The 21,052-nt window shown below is 37.4% G+C and overlaps 1 protein-coding gene across 3 annotated transcripts in view; it reads left to right on the top strand.

Annotated features, from left to right (window-relative positions):
• LOC137633283 (lactosylceramide 4-alpha-galactosyltransferase-like) overlaps positions 1-19,092 on the top strand; it is a 50,927-nt gene extending 31,835 nt beyond the window's left edge. For 2 of the 3 annotated variants that reach the window (XM_068365494.1, XM_068365495.1), the window contains 4 exons: positions 88-284; positions 6,017-6,240; positions 6,824-7,027; positions 17,284-19,092. In XM_068365494.1, the coding sequence (XP_068221595.1) occupies positions 88-284; positions 6,017-6,240; positions 6,824-7,027; positions 17,284-17,436 (778 nt within the window). In that variant the 3' untranslated portion in view covers positions 17,437-19,092. The remainder of the gene's footprint in view (positions 1-87; positions 285-6,016; positions 6,241-6,823; positions 7,028-17,283) is intronic. The other variant, XM_068365496.1, reaches the window with a different exon arrangement.
• The last annotated feature ends 1,960 nt before the right edge of the window (positions 19,093-21,052 follow it).

The following is a 21,052-nucleotide window of genomic DNA, read 5'->3' as shown; positions in this document are numbered from 1 at the left end:
TTCATAAAAATTGAAAAAAAAAAACAAATGAATAACAAATGCGAGTGAAACGTTCATAACTTTGCTTCATTCCTTTCTTCCTTCCAGCTGGGCAGCTCAACACCCGGAAAAGACAGTTTGGTTTATCTTGGTGTCTCCATTCATAGATGACGTCACCGAAGTGAGGAAGAGTCTTTTCAGTCAGTATTCCAATATCAGGATTGTCACCAGTAACCTTGAAGAAATATTCAGCGAAACACCTCTCTGGGAACTCTTCAACTCGGATAAATGGCTGAGAGGAACGTGTAAGTTCTGGGTAAACTTTGTTCAGAAATCCAGGTAACCAACATCTAATAGAGGTCTTGCAAACAGTAGCTGGCTGATGAGTGTACTTACTTTGATCCCTGGAACCCTCTAGTAAAGAGTTTCTCATCATATTTGCTTCACACTAAATAACATGTTTTCCGAATAGGATGTTTGGCAGGAACTTGAATTATTTACGTGTCACTACTATGGAAAGTAAGTCTTATATTGAAGTGGTGTGGACATGTTTTAAGGTTGGGTGAGGGGTGAGAGTAAAGGGGGCTTAGGTGGAACTTATTAGGTGTAGAAAAATTGGAGGGAGTTAAAGGATTAGAAGACTGATAGAGTGAAGGGTTTATAGAAGAAGGGTTTGGTGAAGGAGGATGCTTTCTATAGAAATAGTTGAAGAGACATCAAAGAAACTGCCCCTTTGTTTAAAAATAGCAGTGGGAATGATGGTGAAATTATTTGCCGATGGGGACGACTGTATATCAATATACTCAGGTGCAAGCCAGTGCATTACTGGCATTATAAGTATAGATACAAGACCAGCAGAATTAACTATAACACCACTAATAGTCATAGCAGCAGTGGTGGATGACAAATTTAACCAATGGTTGGTAAACAGATTATAGAATGGACTTAGAAGGATTTGGGGAAGGCCTTTCCATCTTCAAATGTTTTGTGGTTCATGTTTTGATGAAGCATTGGTCACCCATAATTACTTTTATTCACTCTCTTTTTCTTCTTCATTATTTATGATTCACAACAATCAACAGAACACTTGGTATAGTTGGCTTCATAAATAATGTGCACTATCGCTTCGGGGAAAATTCTGGCACTTATCCACTTAGAGAAACATCTGATTACCATATCCTTCAAAACATCTGTCACCTATCTGCTACTTAGATTGCCGTGATGTGTACCGAAGCATATGAAATCAACTTTACAAAATTCACTGTTTAGCTAAATAGACCAACCATTGCTATAAGGAACTAGGTAATAAAGGGTCCTCACTAAGAAACGAATTAGTGGTCGGTAAATATGAATGAAAAAAAAAAAAGATTTAGTAAATCCCGATTCTTTTGAAAATTAAGTTAAAATAATTATTCCCAACTTCACCCCGGTTTTCTCAAGAGATTTCCTTTTCTTATTCCCCATCCTGGACACTATTCGAAGCAACATCATTCAACAAAAGATAAGGATACTAATAGTTTATTGCTTTGTCCTCGAGTTACTTTTTGATAGGCATTCTAATTTTAATATACAATATCTAAGAATAAGTTCCTTTATATTATTATTATTATTATTATTATTATTATTATTATTATTATTATTATTATTATTATTATTATTATTATTATTATTATTATTATAAAATAGCTCAGTGAGGAAAGGATATAAGGAAATAAATAAAATACAGGAGAAGTGATGAACAATTAAAATAAAATATTTTAAGAGCATTAACAACATTAGAATAGACTTTTCATATATTAGCATTAAAAAGAGACTTATGACAGCCTGTTCAACATAAAATCACTCGCTGCAAGTGTGAATTTTTGAAGTTCCAGCGATTCAACTACCTAATCAGGAAGATCATTCCAGAACTTTGTCACAGCTGGAATAAAACTTTTAGAAAAATGTGTAGTATTGAGCCTGATCATGGAAGAAGCATGGCAATTAGAATTAACTACATACTTAGTATTAAGAATAGGGTGGTAGTATTAATGCAAAGGATAGTCAGAATCATGAAAAATCTTATGCAGCATGCATAACGAACTAACAGAAACACGGTGTTAGAGACCAATATCTAGATCAGGAAAAATGAATATAATACACCATAAGGTCCTGTCCAACAAATTGTGATGAGATTAAGCTGCTGAAGACCAGAGAGGAGAACAATTCTGAAACAAGGCTAATGAAAGATATATTACACTTATTCAGACTAGATTAATCACCGAAAATCTTGAAAGACTTTCTCATAAAGCCAATTTTTTTGTGCAGTTCAAGAGACAGACTCAATGTGTTCCTTAAACGTAAATTCGTTATCAAGAATCACCCCTAAGATTTTAAAAGTCATTCAAAGTTAAAAAGAATTATCAATGCTGAGAACCAGATGTTACGGAGCCACTGTCTTCGTCCTATATATAAATGTACTTTGAGTTTTATTAGGATTCAACTTTATGGCCCATAATTTGCTCCATGCACTAATTTTCGCTAGATCTCTATTAAGGAATTCAGCAACCTCAGATCTACATTCAGGATATGGAATTGATGCAGAGCAGGTAAAATCATTTATATATGCAACGAGCTTGTTTTTAGGCCAAACCACATACCATGTGTATAATAGTATAAAAAGTAATGGTCCAAGAACACTACCCTGAAGAACACCAGATATCATATTCCTATATACTCATTAAGGTACTCAGCACGTCAGCACCAAATCTTTGTGATCTATTACTTAAAGATTCAATAATGATGCTAAGAAAAGACCCACCCACTCTTAACTGTTTGATTTTGAAAACAAGGGCCTCATGATTAACATGGTCAAAGGAAGTACTAAAACCATAGCCAATCATATGATCTTCCTGACCACAATCAAGGGATTTCTATACAGCATTAAAAATTGTAATAAGGGCATCACATGCTCCAGGGCCTTTATGAAAGTCAAATTCTAAACTAAGGAACAAATGAATACCTTCAGAAAACCTATTTAGATGTTTTGCCAAAATGTGGCGGGATGTTGCAACAATAACCCCCACACCCTTGATCACACTAAACAGACAATTGTCTCCGCAACACAAACTTTCCCCTTACGTTATCATAAACTGGACTCTTAGATAAAAAGGACATAAAAACAAAATATAACCTTAATACTATATTTCTTACAAACTAAAACGCTTAACATAAACCATCCATAATCAAAATAATCTCACTTAAAACTAATCAAAAACTTAACACTAAATATATAATAACCATAACACCATTCATATGAACCCCAAAAAACCCCAACTTAAAATTACACCGCACACCAACACCAAAATTTGTATGTTTATATATCCTATGTTGACACCTATACAGTCGTCCACACACTGCCAACTGTCTTTTGCAGCACACTATCACAGCTCTGTGGGTGGCAATTTGCCACAACTACTTCCCTAATTGGGGTCGTGGTTATTATTATTATCATCATCATCATCATCAGCAATCGGACTTTCATTCGGTCTGGGTCATCAACAATCATGTAATTCAGAGTAGCCGTATCAACTTTCTTATCATTAACCATGTCGTCAACAATTAATTCCACGTAAAAAAAATCTCTCCAAAGGAGGAATTACGGCCTGCAAATGAAAAAAGAAAAACATTTACGAACACTACTAGCTAACTAAACTATCACACTATAATCAAAGATGAATAATAAACTTTCTATTATTCAGAATCACTCCTAGCAAAGATAAATAAATTGTACTTACTTTTGAAATAAACAAAAGGCTTCCACGCTGGTAAAAAATATAAAGTAAATCTAGTACTCAAACCACACAACTGCCTCTAGCTGCAGTCAAATCAAAAAGAACATTTACCCAAGACATTCACAACTTTCCTAACCTAGCTAAAAACATAAACAACAACCTCATTTATACCAACAGTCTTTCTCACAACAAACAATCAATACACTAACTACCTCTCGCTCGCTGACACACACACACACGCTCTCTCTCTCTCTCTCTCTCTCTCTCTCTCTCTCTCTCTCTCTCTCTCTCTCTCTCTCTCTCTCTCTCTCTCTCTCTGAATTTGGCATAAAAATGAATAAAAAATGATCCTCCACAAAAATACATCGAAAAGTTTAGATAACATAGGTTTTATGGAAATTGGACGGTAATCAACTGGAATTGAACTACCATAAATAAATTTACATATCCGAGAAACATTACCGATTATCCAAGTGCTAAAAGAACCTCTTTTTGTTAACCTACAGTCTTTACAAAAAACAGGAAAATACTATTTGTGGATACTTCTTCATAGGAATCAGCGTCCATGAACAGAGCTTTAATTTAACGAGACCGAAAAGCCAAACTAGTTAGTTTTAGCTTCAGGGGAACAAGAATGAGGGAGATCAAGTTTCTCATTACTGTGCTTAATGTCAAACTCATCAGCTAAAAGGGTTGCATTTTCCTTTTAACAGCGAGTGACAGAGCCCTCTAGTTTAAGTACAAGAGGAACTGTTATGTCTACACCACCAAAGAGTGCAGATTCAAGAATAACTCACTACTCATATTCCTGAGTTGCACTAGAGAGTACTAGAATTTACAGTAACCTTAAAGATGGAAAAATATTAAGAAATAAGTTGGATTTCTTAGAATATGAGGGGTTAAAACATCAAGACAGCTATTTGAAAAATCTCAGGGGACGATAAACAGAATCGTTGTGACAATTATTCATAAATATGTATCATATTATTGCTAATACCTATTTACGCATAATTTCCAATGATGCTTTCCATTTTTTCTAAATTTCCACAGATTATTAGGCTCTTTTTAATACTCTTGTGCAAACCAAATGTAGGCGGTAAAATATTTGGGATATTTTTTGTTTAATATTTCTGACCATCATTTACCTTCTCCTCTTCCCAGATTACTATCCTTTATGTAACACTATGTATGCAGTTAGTTCTAAAAGTCTTGTGTTCTCCATCACAAGCTTTAATACTACACAAAGTTCTACAAGTTTTATTCTAGCTATGACCAGACTGTGTGCAATAATCTTTCTAATGAGGCAGTTGAATCATTAGAACTTGAAGTTAAAAATTACAGGGAATGTTTAAATGTTAAACAGGTTGACGTAAGTTTCTCTTCACAGTTTACACAGGTATATAACATATTTTAACGTTGTTGCTGATCTCAAGATATTTTATAGTCTTTTTTGTAAGTTTTCATATAATTCACGAAATTCATTATTCTCCCTCCTCACTGGGCTATTTTGTCCTTTTTGATGTCCCTGGGCCTATTTTCAACTAGGGTTTTGCTATTTACTGATGATAATAAAAATAGTAAACACAATGATTCTGCTTCAAGGTTCCTGCAGTTCAGTACAAATTCTAGAAATTACAGGAAATGAGTCTAGAATGTTAACAATAACTATAAAACATTATATTAAACAAGAGAAGATTTGGAAATTTTACCCGAATAAAAAACAACTGTCTATACGCAGTGTTTAAGCATTTAATTAAGCAATATCATATGCTTCAGGTAGCACAGCCAGTCCTGTGGTGACTACATGTATGGTATACAAATCACAAAGCCATAGAATTTTGGACAATGTCTATCCAAAGCTAAGAATTCTATATTGTCTGTTGTTTTAGTTGAAGCATGTGATTAAGAATTCACCTGATTTTTTTTTTTGGCTGGACTTGAGAAAATTACCATTCCTCAAGAACAAAAATGATACTGATGAGCAATGAATGGATCTTGGCTTTAGCGTTTACAGTACGCTAAAAGTGAAAAGCTGTTATTAGAAAGACAAAAATCTCGATTTTCATCTTGATGTTGATACTAAGGTAATATTCAAATAGCATCTTAAACTTTTATTTATAATTCTTAAGGGGGGTGGGAATGAAACTTGTAAATGCCATAATCATGAAAACAGTCGTTAAGGTAAAAGAGCGCCGCTGTAAGAAATATGCCCATCATGTGGATTTCCCAAAATAATAATTTGAGTATCCACTTGTACAAAATAGCCTGGGCCAAAATCAACCTAAGCGACATGCTGCGAGTGGCACTAGTATGGAAGTGGGGTGGCATCTACGCAGACACTGATTCCATTTGCATCAGAAGCACGTTGAATCTCACTGACGCAGTAGGAATGGAATCGGACAGTAGAATAAATAATGCCATTCTAATTGGTCAGCCTCGGCATAAGGTCTTCAGGATGCTTATGGAGGACATTCAGAAAAATTTCAGGGTATGTTACTCTGGAGAATAACAACTTCATAGTAGTTATCAACCAGGAAATTTTTACAGTTTTATCTTTTCGAACCTTAAACCATCATGCAAATAATATTGTGATATGCCAATAAGTCCATATATATATATATATATATATATATATATATATATATATATATATATATATATATATATATATATATATATATATATATATATATATATGAGTGTGTGTGTGTGTGTATAGTGTATTGTTCGTATGTTAATATATTGTATATTAATAATGTTATTCAAATCCTCATAGCCAAAATATGAGAACTAGCAAACAGGGAGAAATCCTTAGAATTCTTTTTACAAAAATGAAACTATGGTTTCTATATACTGTGATATATCAAAAAGTCTTCAGTTGAATATACCATTATTCATCCCAATATTGCAATACATCTTAAGCCATTTTCTGAAATCTACTCTCTTATTCCCCAAATTTCAGTTAAGGAGTTTAAATTACCTAATTTACACTCCAGCGGATCCATGCAATTCTCGATCAACAAATTGTTTTGTTGCAGTGCAATAATAGTTTTACTTATCTTCATTCACAGGGTGACATTTGGGGTGCGAATGGACCTCAAGCTATTACAAGAGTGATGAATGAGTTATGCGAAACAAGCAACTTTATAGAGATTGCCAAAAGTGATAAGGGATGCGCAAACATGAGAGTGCTTCCCATCGAGTCATTCTATCCCATACCTTTCAAACAGCGCAATGAATACACAGAAGATAGAAAAGAAACGGACTTGGCAAAGGTAAAATTTAAGGACAAGAAAAAGAAATATGATGGGCATGTGTTCAGGCAGGCATTACTTTTAGAATATGCCGATAATCTTAACACTTCTAATTAGTCAGGTCTTGCGGAATAAAACCTAGAATTGGAGGTCTTGTTATAGATAATTTCTTTTGTTCAATCATAAAACCTGTTGAAGGATCGATGCATGAAACTAGGACACATTCAGCATCTAGGTGTAACTGGGGGAAACCTTTGTAGTAGCACCATGGAGTACAGTAAAAGTTTAAAGAGATTGAGCAGCAAAATGGAAGGAAATAAAATAGAACAGATGTAACTTAAAGGCTAAAAAGTAGGGACCAAAATAACATTGTGAAAGAAATCTTAGTAAATATCTACAGTGCACAACTTGGAGTAAACTGATGACACTACCCCCTTAGGGATAATAGTTATAGAAAAGAATTGCCCAAATTTAGGGATATTTAAAAAACTAACCCTTTCCTTAAATAAAACAGTAATTATGTTACACAAAACCCATGTGTAAATTCATCGTCACACAATCATCTCAGCTGAAATTGAACCCAAAGAGAAATAAAAACAAAAAATATCTAATCTGTGTAGTGGAAACAGCAACATGTTCTGTTATCACTTCAAATCCCCTACACCAAGAAACCAAGTAAGGAATCCAGTTAATCTCTATTAATTGTATCATCGAGCCACTGCCTGTCCTGACCGGTTCCTAAGGTTTGTGGAGGAGGGTGCTCTTGAGCAATCATTAAACCTTTGAAACCCTTCAATACCTCACTTCATTCTTGATAACATTTATAAAATAATTTTCCCTTATATCAGAGTTTTTTGGGATCAAACCATGTCGTCCTGAAGGAAGGTTCCTAATAGTAGCTTCCAAGGGATATATGTACTACGGTGATATTCCCAGAGAATTTACCTTTAGGTCTCCAGAATTCTAACTCCTGGCGCGAATATCCTTAACATTCTCTTAAGGATATCGCATAAATCAGGGGACATATATCTTGATACGACACATAGCGATCTTCACCCCGAATAGCGTTTTTGTTTCGAGGGGGAAGAGTGGTAATTTTGGAAGGGGAGCCGTTATCAAGGTTACCCTATTTCCCATATTACTATTGAGTATCAAGAAGGCGTCATGTCCAAGATGGCGGACATTTCCTAATTTTGTGTCAAATTCGCAAGGTGGTGATCCATGTGGATCTGACTTTTTCGATCGATTCTGCGAGGATTATTATTCAATCTCCAGCTGCTTTCGCCTCTTGAAAGTTGAGTAATGATTCTTTACAATGTGTATATCTTAGCTCCTGTTTCACAGTGAAATTAGAGTAATTTATTGTGCTTAGGAGCTAGGCCTGTTACTGGAGGCGCCATGGGCACTGTCGTTCGTTTAGGCATGTGTTATTTAGTTAGTAGAATGACATTCCCAGTTGAAATAGCATTAATTAATTAATTATGAAAGCTATTTAGGCATTTTATACTTGTAAAGATATTTATAGTATGCATAATTTTTCCTTTTTCTTTGCCGATCGTATACATTAGAGTTTCGGGGATTTAGGTAACCGAGATCTCATCTTGCCTAGGCAACCTAACCTAGGCGATATAGTATACTTTCAGACAATTCCCTGTTTACCCTCGTGTATCGTTTTATTTATTCACGTGGAGATAGATATCTCCTAGAATTTTTATATAAACCGATACTCGTCTCCAGTGGAGATTTAAGGGTAATCTCTCCTTCCCTCTGAATGTAGCCTTAGGCTACAACCCTAGTTGGTCTTGCCTTCAAGTAGAAACTCAGGTTCGACTAGACTAGTGTTTTCTGTATCTTCCCTTGGTCGCAGATAACAGGCTTTGGATTTAGGTCAGAACCTCACAGTATTTGGTCTTTGCCGGCAGCTGGCCGGCAGGGTGAATAGTCCCCGTCTAGAAGACTAGTCCTGTACTCGCAGACCCTAGGCTGAATAATACACATTCTTCTGCCACCTAGGATGACGCCGGCACTGGAACTCTGTTTCTCCCTTGTTGAGAGGAGGCGGCACTGCCGCCGTCCCCTTAACCGTATTGGCAGACCCTAGGCTGGAGAATATATATTCTCCTGCTGCCTAGGAGGGTGCCAATACTTAAACAGAGTTTCTTAAGTGTGTGGTAGGACCGGTAACCTTGCCGGCTCCTTCCACACCTCATAGAGGACCCTTTTCCCTCCTGCTTTATCCTTTAGTGATGGCCTCGCCATCGCAGCTTTTTGGGCCATCGTCCTGCAATTCCACCGATTGCCGGAGGGTTGCGGGGCCGGCCGGACTCCTTCTTAACAGCTGTTGTCTGACTAGCGGTGGCTATGCCGGCTGGAGGCGGCCATGCCGGCTACCGGCGGCTAGGACAACTGCCAGCAGCCGGCTGCCAGCATCTATGACGACTGCCGGCGGCCATGCCGGCTGCCGGCGGCCCTGACAACTGCCGGCGGCTATGACGGCTGCCGGCGGCTATGCCGGCAGCCAGCAGCCATGTCAACTGCCGGTGGCCATGACAGCTGCCGGCGGCTATGGCGGCTGCCGGCAGCCATGATGGCTGTTGGAGGGAAGTCTCTTCTGTCACCAAGGTTCTTCAGTCCTCCCTTGGACTTCCGGCCACAAGCACTGTTGCTGGGGTACCAGCCTGGCCGGCGGTATGCCGGCTGGGCTGGCACAGACAGGTGCTGACTCAGCTGGCGGTATGCCGACTGTACCAGTGCTGCCAGGTGCTAGCCTGCCGGCCATGTGCCTGCCGGAATTTGCCGATGATGGTACTGGTGGTTGGATGGAAGCCTGAATGATGCATTTTCCCCTCCCATTTGAACCTTCTTTCTGGTGAAAGGCAGTAAATTATATATTTATATCCTTATTTAGTGTATACATACACAGTAATAAGACAGTCCTTCACTCCATGCTTTCTCTCTCTTTCAGCAAGCATGCTGGCCGGGCTGTGCCGCCAGGGACTAGCTATGACAGCTATATGCCAGTTGGATTACAGTATATGTTTATACAGTAGTCAGTATATTTGCAGTATAGCATATACTGCAGATAGAAAACTATTGTATATATTATACTAGTAGGCCCTAGTTATTTTGAAATATATCTTGGGTGTCCTTGCCCAGGTGTTTGCTGAGACCAATCCTATATTGAAAAAATAGAATTTCTTCAATATTCTGATTAGAAATCAGTTTACTGTGTACCTTTCAATATTAAATAAATCAAAAGGCCCGGTGGTGGTACACTTTCTATCCTTTAATGTTAGAACCCTTATCTTTGAGCTTTCCTGATCAGGAAACTCTATGGTTTTGATAATGGAAGAGAAGGCCATAGCAAATGGCTGGGTAGGATACACAAAAATATGTCTTTTATATTTTCTAGTCCGGTCGGCGTCATGCCGGCTGGACCGTGCCGCCAGATGCTAGCCATACTGGCAGCACACTGCCTGAACTACAATATATAATTATACAGTAGCCGGTATTTTGCAATATAGTATATACTGCAAACAGAAAATTATAGTATGATTTTACAGTAGTTATTTTCTAACATATCTTGGGTACCCTTGTGCAGGCTTTTGCTGAGACCAATCCTATATTGAAAGAATAGAATTCCTTCAATACGCTGATTAGAAATCGGTTATTCTTACCCCACAGTATTAAATAATTAGAAGGGGCAGTGGCAATATACACTTGTTCTACCCCTAGGGGTTAGAACCCTTTCGTTTGAGTTGCCTTGATAAAGGAAACTCTCTATAGTTAATACTGAGGGGAGGTAACAGCAATTGCTTGCAAGGGATACACAAGTATGTGTCTCCCCTATCCCTTTCTAGCTTACTATCCTAAGCTATAATAGTTAAAAGATGACTATTACATATTGCTTATCAGGTGAGATAATCAATTGTATACTCATTCTGCTTTTCTTTCGTTACAGGAGGAACCACAGATGAAATGTGTTGCAGTCTTTTGCAATATTAAGAGTAAGTACTTTTACGGTCATAATGCATGCAGGTTTTATGCCCCCTGCAATGTTATTTCTGAATCCCTGCAATATTGGGACCCCCAAGTTTGCAATAGCTGTCGGACCTTAGTGTTCAAAGGATTTGATAATCCCAAGTCAATGTGTTCCAGAAGATCTCTCTGGGACCATACCTACCTAACGATAGGATGCGTAGCTTACTATTCTCGAAAGCAAGTAGGGAAATAGTGGTGCCCCAGGCACGATTCGCACCTCCCTGCGTCCAGATAGCCTTTGGGACAGAGAGCAGGAAGCCACCCCGGGAAGAAGTTGACAATATCATGTTGGAATGGCCTCCGTCTGTGCCGGCTCTGGAGCCATTAACTTCGAAATCTTCACCTTCTACCCCTCTATTTGACAAATGGACCAGTTACTGGCCCATATTACGGGTCTAATGGAAAACTTTCGCAAATAAGGCGAAACGGAGGAAGCGAACTCAAGATAGAGCTCTGTGAAGCTCCGCTTGTCACCCCCCAAGGGTCATACAAGCGACCCCAGAGACTAAGATCTTCTGACATGCTCCAAACCCAATCCCTGGAGGTATGCGGAGCTTATGCCAATTTTAGACGGCAAACTCTACATCTCGGAGAAGATGGGAGCTGTTCCTTTAGACAAAATCAAGTTTTGGCCAAGCTTTAACGCTTTCCATAATTGCTACATTCGACTGAAGCATGAGCCAACGTCAGGAGAAGAAATGAAAGTCATGATTCTCGACCATGATAAGGCACAGACTATCTTGTCAAGTAGCCTGAAAAAGGCGGGTTACTTGATGTCGAAAGTGTTTGCACTAAGTAACCTTTCTTGCTCCTGCTTCAATATCATTCCCCTTTATGGGGAAGGCATTTAAATCTGTTGCCAAGGCAGTGGAGGCAGGCAAACCCTGTCCTACACTCGAGGAGTGCAAGCCTCTGTTACTAGCCTTTACCCATGCAGGAGAAGGATTGGAAGGAAATCCACTTAACCATTTCATTAGGGAAACTAGACGCGGACGTCGCTGAACCACAGTTTAGCGAGAATCTCCCTAAACTTTCTGAGTTTCTTTTGTGCAAGGAACAAGAGACAAAGGAGAGACTTGCAGCCTCCCTATCCCTACAGAACTGCATAGAGTTGTGTTCAGCCCATCAAAGTACCCCAGACATGCCTATGGTCTTGGCCAAAATGCATATGGCTACCATTGTAAAAGACCTATATGCCTTTATGAAGGCTAGCAGAGCCTGTAGGGAGTTCGTGTTCTCTGCCGCAACAGTGAAACATGAAACCTGGAAGTTGATATTTTCCAACATCTGGGGCAGAGACCTCTTTCCAAACGAGGTAGTCAAAGAGGTGATTGAGAAAGCCACCGCGGAGAATACAAGACTTCTCCAGAAGTGAGGCATCTCTTCAAAGAGAATTTTTTCCACGGATGTGGGTCCCCAACCTAAAAGGAAGACAGAAAACTCTAGATTTTTTCCACGGTCTGTTCAACAACATCCCACAGTTTCTATTACCGTGGTGCTGCAGGCAGGCGGTCGAGGAGGTAAACCTTCTGATCAGTCGAAGCAAAGAGACACTTCTGGTAGGAGGGAGGTTCCTTCAGGATCGCTGGACCTTCGATCCTTAGGTCCAAGCCCTAATCAAGATGGGACTAGGATGAAAATAGACATGCCTCCACCATCATTTCCTCAACTCTTCCTACACTCCAACCACGTTCTAGAAGAGTATACCTTAGAGCTCTAGAGCATACAGGTGGTAAGGAAAGTAGAGTCCATCGAATTCCAGGGAAGGCAGTTTGGTGTTCACAAGAAGGACTCAAGAAAACTCATTCATTCTGGACTTGTTGCCACTCACCAAGTTCAAATAAAACAGACAGTTCAGGATGTTAATCATTCTGAACATAACCACCCTATTTCAAAAAGGGGTGTTCTGCCTTGATAGACCTGAAAGGTGCCTATTGGCAGCTTCCAATCAGTCGCCCCCTCTCCTCCTACCCAGGATTCAAGTTACAGAAGATAGCATATGTCCTAAGAGCCATACTCATCAGACTAAACACAGTCCTAAGTATCTTCACGGAATTGGCGGACGCAGTCACTCTGGTGCGGGCAGCACCCAAAGCGGCTGGTCCGCGATCATCCAAAGATGTAATCCAGTTCCTGGAACATCGGGGATGCAAAATCAGCTTCAAGAAGTCTCGATTCTCTCCAGCTCAAAGGCTTCAATGGTTAAAAAACCATCGAAATCTGAGGTCACACTGGCTCTCCTTTTTCTTAGGAATGTAAAAGGAGATCGTAGGGTCGGTCAAGAGACTACGGTAATCAGTCAGGATACCAAGATGCTAATAGAAAAGAGTTCAGAACTCTCCAGTTCGCTGTAGTGACAGACCCAGTGCTAAGAGCACAGCTGAAAGATGCGTTAAGAGTCTGGAGAAGATACGCATCAAACACTCGAAGAGATCTAAAATAACCGATATCGGTCTTTCCTTGATCACTTCCCAACCAATGGTCAAAGGCCAAAAGCCTATTGAGGACCGTGCCCTTGCAACTACCTCGACTATCGAAGATCATCTTCATGGATGCCTAGTTTGAAGAATAGGGTGTTCACTCCCATCAGCAGAAAATCCAAGGGACTTCGTCATTTCTATCCAAGGCCATGGTAGTACTGTTGAGGTTGGGGAAACTCTCTCCACGAAGATCAGGCCTCCTCAGGCTGATCTGGGACATCGAAGCGATAATGAGATGTCTGAACCGACAAGGCTCGAGAGCATCCCATATATTCCAGGTGATGTTAGCCTTTCCTTGCCTAAAAGAATGGCAACTACCAGCAGTTCATGTACAATCGATCTGCAATGTGACAGCGGATGCTCTATTCAGGCTCAAGCTGATAGAATCAGAATGGTCCACAGACGCAGACATATTCTCTCCCAGATGGGAGCAAGTCCCCAAGCTGCAGATCAATCTCTTCGTGACGAGTGTCATCAAGAAACTACCTCGATATGTAGCCCCATACAAGAGCAACTGATTTTCTCGCCCTAGCGGTTAGGAAAAGATTTGGGATCTCAGAAGGCAATATAGAATTCTTAGAAGAATACAAGTTTAAGTCAACTAGAAGACAACATGAGTCATCTTGGAAAAAGTGGGTTGCTTTTGTAAAAGCAAAAGGACCAAAAGAAATTTCAATGAACTTCTGTCTGTCCTTCTTTGTCCACATTCATAATCAAGGTCTGGCAGCTAACACGATAACTACGTGCAAGTCAGCCTTCAGTAGAACTCTTCTATATGCCTTTCAAGTGGATCTGGCGACTGAAATCTTTAATAAGATTCCGAAGGCATGTGCATGGCTTAGGCCTGCAGCTCCTGCAAAGCCCATCTCATGGTCGTTGGACAAGGTCCTACATTATGCCTCATCTGTGAACAATGAAGATTGTTCCCTCAAGGATTTAACCCAAAAGGTTATTTTCCTGTTCGCTATAGCCTCTGGGGCTAGAGTAACTGAAATAGTAGCCCTATCTAGAAATGAGGGCCACATTCAGTTCACAGAAGCGGGAGAACTGAATCTCTTTCCTGATCCAACCTTTCTCGCTAAGAACGAGCTACCCACTAAAAGATGGGGTCCCCGGAGAATCTGCCCTCTGAAGGAAGATGTCTCTCTATGTCTTGTAGAGTGTCTAAAGGTCTATCTTCGTAGAACTTCAGACTTCAGGGGAGGACAGCTCTTTAAAGGAGATACCTCTGGATCAAACTTATCCCTAAAACAACTGAGGGCGAAGCTCACCTACTATATTCGCAGAGCAGATCCTGACAGTACACCCGCAGGCTATGATCCGAGGAAAATTGCTTCATCACTAAACTTCTTTCAGTGTATGGACTTTGAGCGTCTTCACTCAAATACTCGATGGAAATCATCCAGAGTGTTCTACAAACACTATGCTAAGCAGGTCCATGAACTGAAGCACTATGTGGTGGCGGCAGGTTGTGTATTAAAACCTGTCATCTAATTACTGCGATGAACAGTTAATTGATTGGGACTATCAATTAAAGGGAAAAGGTGTCGACACTTCCGGTGTGATACCCTTTAAGTGAGTTTTACCATGGTGATACTAAGTATGTTCAAAATCTGAGGTGTGAAATTATACAGATAACACTTGTGCCATGTGTACGTAGTACACAGTGTTGATAGGATACAACATTTACAGAAATTTTAAAGGAAAAATGTATTAAAATTTTTCAGTCTTAGAGTGGCACTCATTTCTTCCCTTTCAAAGGGGGAAAATAATTTCTGTAAACGTTGCACGTATAATTCTTAAAACATGTTACATTCGTTTCACTTGTTATTTCATTTAGTCATTTATTAGAAATAAAAGTAAATTATAATGTAATTGCGTCCTACTTCGCCCTGCAATTTGAACATTTAAGATGCCAGAGTTCTTGACTTACTCATTTAAGTTAACTTCATATCATTGTATGCTTACAAACAATGGCTATAGTGGACACTGATATTATTCCGATAATATATACAAACCGTGAGACCGTTTATATACCCAGTGAATACTTATGTTTGTTCATACAATATATGCTAACATTGAGGCCCCTTTTCTAACGTCTAGTATGACTCTTCCGTGTAGGGGGCAGGAAGCACTAACATTTTCTATGATTAGTGATAATGACGGATAACGGTAATGTCGTTTGTCTCAAATGGTCCAGATGACCATAGAAAAATTGTCCCAAAGTTAAGGCACTGATGAAATCCACAGATACAGTACTTTCTAGTAATGCTCTGGTAAACTTCCATCAGGACGACATGGCTTGAGCCCAAAAATCGGATTCTGAGTGAAGCGAAAAATCTATTTTTAGGTGAGATAGCCATGTCGTCCTGATGGACCCACCCTCCTTTTCTATAGAAAATGCCTTCGCAGAATCCCTCCCGAAACTACTATATCTGTAGCACCATGCTCAATGCTACAAGGAATGTTTGCCATCTTGGATACGGCGCCTTCTTGATACTCAATAGTAGTATGGGAAATAGGGTAACCTTGATAACTGCTCCTCTTCCAAAATTGCCACTCTTCCTCCTCGAAGCGAAAACGCTGTTCGGGGTGAAGATCGCTATGTGTCGTATCAAGATATACGTCCCCTAATTTATGCGATATACTTAAGAGAATGTCAAGGATATTTGCACCAGGAGTTAGAATCCTGGAGACCTAAAGGTAAATTCTCTGGGAATATCACTGTAGTACATATATCCCTTGGAAGCTACTGTTAGGAACCTTCCATCAGGACGACATGGCTATTTCACCCAAAAATAGATTTTTCACTTCGCTCAAAATCCGTTTATTTGCCCGTCACAGCTCACAAATGGCAGTTACCAAATTTTCATCTAATTTTTCTCTCAAACTTATAACCACATATGCCATCCGTGGGTAGGAGTAGGACATGCATCCTCATCCCTTTGCACATTTACGATAGAAAATTTCTACGAAAAAGGGAGAATGGTTCAAAATTGATGACGATACTCGTGAACAAAAAAGCCTAGGTACAATGGGAAAAGAGGTGACAGAGCAAGAGTCGTCACATCACTACTTGTACATTTGATTAGATTTAAGAAATTAGGGCACATTTGCCTGCACTGGGGACTGGGAGGGCAATCTGCAATCAAATAGAAAATGGGGAAAAATCATGCAGTTGCATTAAAAAACTAAAGCTTAGAAAGGTTGATCTGCAAGAAGGAAGCAAAGAATAAAGGATAAAGGGGAAAACTAAAACAGTCCTGCTAGGAGGTTAGAATGGATGTGACACAGATACTTTAGTAATGCCTATAGTACACCACTTGAGATGCACAGAAGACACTGCCCAGTGGATGACCCTACCACTAGACCTGGACAGAGCATAGGCTTAAGTCAAAGATCTGTGGCAATGCTTCCATATTCTGTAGTCAAGTAGTTTATTTTTAGAATGCTTATCTCATCCCACTTGAACTTGGGTTGTTGGTCAAATTGGCAGATTTCCTATCGCACACCAGAGACAATATACCAGACTTCTTTAATTTAGTGCAGCAAAGAAGACGAACAACATTTCAAGTGACGTTAAGGAAATTATATAGGTAAAGACGACATTCGATGTTTCGCGAATGAGGATTTCTAAAATAAATGGACGAGAGAGTGAAAATGAAATCAACCTCAAGCACAGATTGTATTAAGCAAAATAAAATAATTCATGGAATATAATCTAAGTACTGAAATGACTTATTTTTTCTTTCACAGCTATTCAATGCCTCATACGTCCTGCACTTTTGGAACAAGTTTACAATGAATACTCCAGTCAATGCAAAGGGCCACAGCATCCTGAATACTGCAGCCAAGACATTATGCCCCGTCACCTACAATATTGCAACGTTGAATTCTAATTTCTTTTAGAAGTATTGCCAACCATCTTATATGTCACTAAAGTGCATGCTTAGTTTGCTTGATATTTTCTTTCAGAATTCATAAAGAAATAGTTCTACCCGAAACTTTACCAAATCGTTTTTGAAAGTGGTGCATGTTTTATATGTATTTTTCCATCACTTAAACTATGAAGGTCTACCAGGGGAGCATCCTGTGCAGCCAATGCCTGGCCCTCTCAGGTACGAATTTGAGAGGAGAGGGGTTCTGCATACTGATCATTTGTATACATGGTCTTTCTCTAAGACTGTACTGTTACTTTCCCTTGCCGCCTATGAGTGACATTTAAACTTTAAAATAGCACAAACAACATTTTGGGAGAACTACTCCTTACAATTATATAAAGAATTTTCAATTTATATATGTAAAGCGATCAGTGTAACTGGTACCCCAAGACAAGTAATAACTTACGGCAAAGATCACCGAGTTAAACAATTTGGCCTCTTAATGGTTTTTGTATTTTCAGTAGCCTAAAATGCAATGAATAATTTCACAACAGATGATATCTCCCTCAATTATTGCTTAACTATAATTCGACCTAATTGGGTGCATTATATTTTCTATCCAGAGTTGTTATTGGCGTTACTAGAATGACAAAACCCAGAGAATTCTTCATCAATGAAAGTCATTGGACCATCTTACATGCAATCTATTTGCCATCTTCAAAGGCAGCATAAGATTTCAAAGGCTCATGTGATAGATGATTTTGCTTCCTTGCTAAATCACGATCAGTAAAGATATGTCTTTATCATTATTACTTTATCTTGGCAGGCAAAGACGATAACTTACTAGAAGCCCTTTATGACCGCTCAAAGTAGGTTACACGACATATTTTTTTAAAACTAGTATACGTTTTCCGCTGGTTTAACACTTGCGAAAACTTTAATAAGGAGTAAGGAGCCTGGGAATCCACATTGCAGACACCTTATGAATGTGCAACTGATCTCGAACTATTATTTCCTCAGACCTTACACTTATCTTCACAATTTTGGTTCACTGACGAACAGTTATACGAAGGACTTTCAAAATGGCAGCCTCTACTTGATGGATGGTTTTTTCATCAATGGCAGAATGAGAACGTCCATGAATGGGTGCTCTTTCAAGGCCGTCTCGAGTGAAGGCCGTGAAAGGAAGGTTCCACGTGGTACGAGTAGTGCTTTCACACAGCTAATATAGGCTATGAGTAAAGGAATCTCGCTCGATTTCTTAGGTTTTCTGCTGTTATTCCAGAAAATTTTACTGTTTTGGAATCCAGGCTAATCCCTTTTATGTGCTATATGCCAAACTGCAAAGGAAATTAACGAACTGGACCGAAAGTGTGTGTTTTCCTTCCCAAACGTTGATGAAGAAAAAGCCTAGTTATTGCACCCCATCAGGAAAGCCCGATATGTGCATAACTATAATAGTAGGGGAAGTACTATATTTATTGTTTGAATAATTATAATTGGATTATATTGTTCAGGTGCTATTGGTCGCCGAACACTTTGCTATTCACAAGTTTTTCCCTTGGTACTTACTACTTCATTCTCTCTCTGATTTCTTCTCTTTCAATTCTTGCATCCTCATTCTTCGGTTGCTGTCTCTCTCTCTCTCTCTCTCTCTCTCTCTCTCTCTCTCTCTCTCTCTCTCTCTCTCTCTCTATATATATATATATATATATATATATATATATATATATATATATATATATATATATATATATATATATATATATATATATATATATATATATATATATATATATATATATATATATATATATATATATATATATATATCATTTTCATGAAAATGCGTTTTTCACTTTAATATTGAATTTGAACACTTTTCCGACTTGCCAGCTACACTTTACATCGAATTATATTGAACCCGAGACATCCCTCTTCGATAAGATAATTCGGAAAAAAAAACATAGCTAAGAGAATTGCACAGTATTACATTAATAGAACGTGTTTCAACATATTTCAAAAGTGTTGTAGCGTATGTTCTGAAGGACTTGATCATTAATTAATTGTCCTAAAGTTAGGATGTGATTCTTCTTACTTCTGTATGGCAGTAGGATTCGATCTTTTGAGAGCGATGCTTATTTTTTGCTTTTGTATATATGTGTAAGTCTCACGCGCATACATTGTGAGGGACAATAAAATGGGAAATTCCGTGTAGTTTTCCATTTTTTTCTTGCAACATTTAGATGGAACCTTACTTGTATGCTACACCAATTTAGATTAGTAAGTATTACTTGTAAAAGGATTTTCTATTCATGGTGGGAAGAGGAGACAAAATACAATCAATAGGCCCTACAATACAGTGGTATTGATAAGGTCGAAAGAAGTGTGTCTATATATATATATATATATATATATATATATACATATATATATATATATATATATATATATATATATATATATATATATATATATATATATATATATATATGTACATATATATATATGTATATATATATATATATATATATATATATATATATATATATATATATATATATATGTATATATATGTATATATATATATATATATATATATATATATACGTATATATATATATATATATATATATATATATATATATATATATATATATATATATATATGTATATATATATACACATATATATATATATATATATGTATATATATATATATACAGTATATATATATATATATATATATATATATATATATATATATATATATATATATATATATATATATATATATACAGTATATATATATATATATATATATATATATATATATATATATATATATATATATATATATATATATATATATATATACATATATATATATATATATATATATATATATATATATATATATATATATATATATATATATATATATATATATATATATATATATATATATATATATATATATATATATATATATATATACATATATATATATATATATATATATATATATATATATATATATATATATATATATATATATATATATATATATATATATTACAGATGTAATCTTCCTCAGCACGAAGATAACTCAATATATGGTAGTCTACATAAGGAAAATTGAAAAATGTGTATATGTAGAAATGCTCTAGTTCGTCCGCCAATGGACCTCTTCTTGGAGCGTCTATTATGCAAAGAAATAATACACACGTTTGTACATGCAGGAAAGGCTTCAAATCGTAAAAAAAGGATAAAAATATACTATTACTACCCAACAGGCAAGAGTCACTTAACATGAGGATAAAACTAGTAAAAGTTGAAATTACAAATTAACATGAAAACAAGTAATGGAACGTTTGACAAGCACTTAAGTAAATAAAACAAGGAAAAAAAAAGTATTGAAAAACATTTTCGAGTTTGTACTGACACTTTATACTGTGTAAGATAAAAGATCCAATTTATATATACCTGGAGATAAGTTAAGATTCTTATTCCTACTATAAAATATAGATGCTGCTTCAATGACAGTCCTCTCTATAAAATCAGTATTCGTGAAAAAAATCAACCTACTGGATAACTACATATATTATTATGTAGACAAATGGCATTACTTTTGTTGTTTGTTC

Source organism: Palaemon carinicauda, chromosome 42 (genome assembly GCF_036898095.1).
Source record: "Palaemon carinicauda isolate YSFRI2023 chromosome 42, ASM3689809v2, whole genome shotgun sequence".
NCBI lineage: Eukaryota > Metazoa > Arthropoda > Malacostraca > Decapoda > Palaemonidae > Palaemon > Palaemon carinicauda.
Note: the sequence above shows the minus strand (reverse complement) of the source record. Positions and strands in the feature narration are given on the sequence as shown.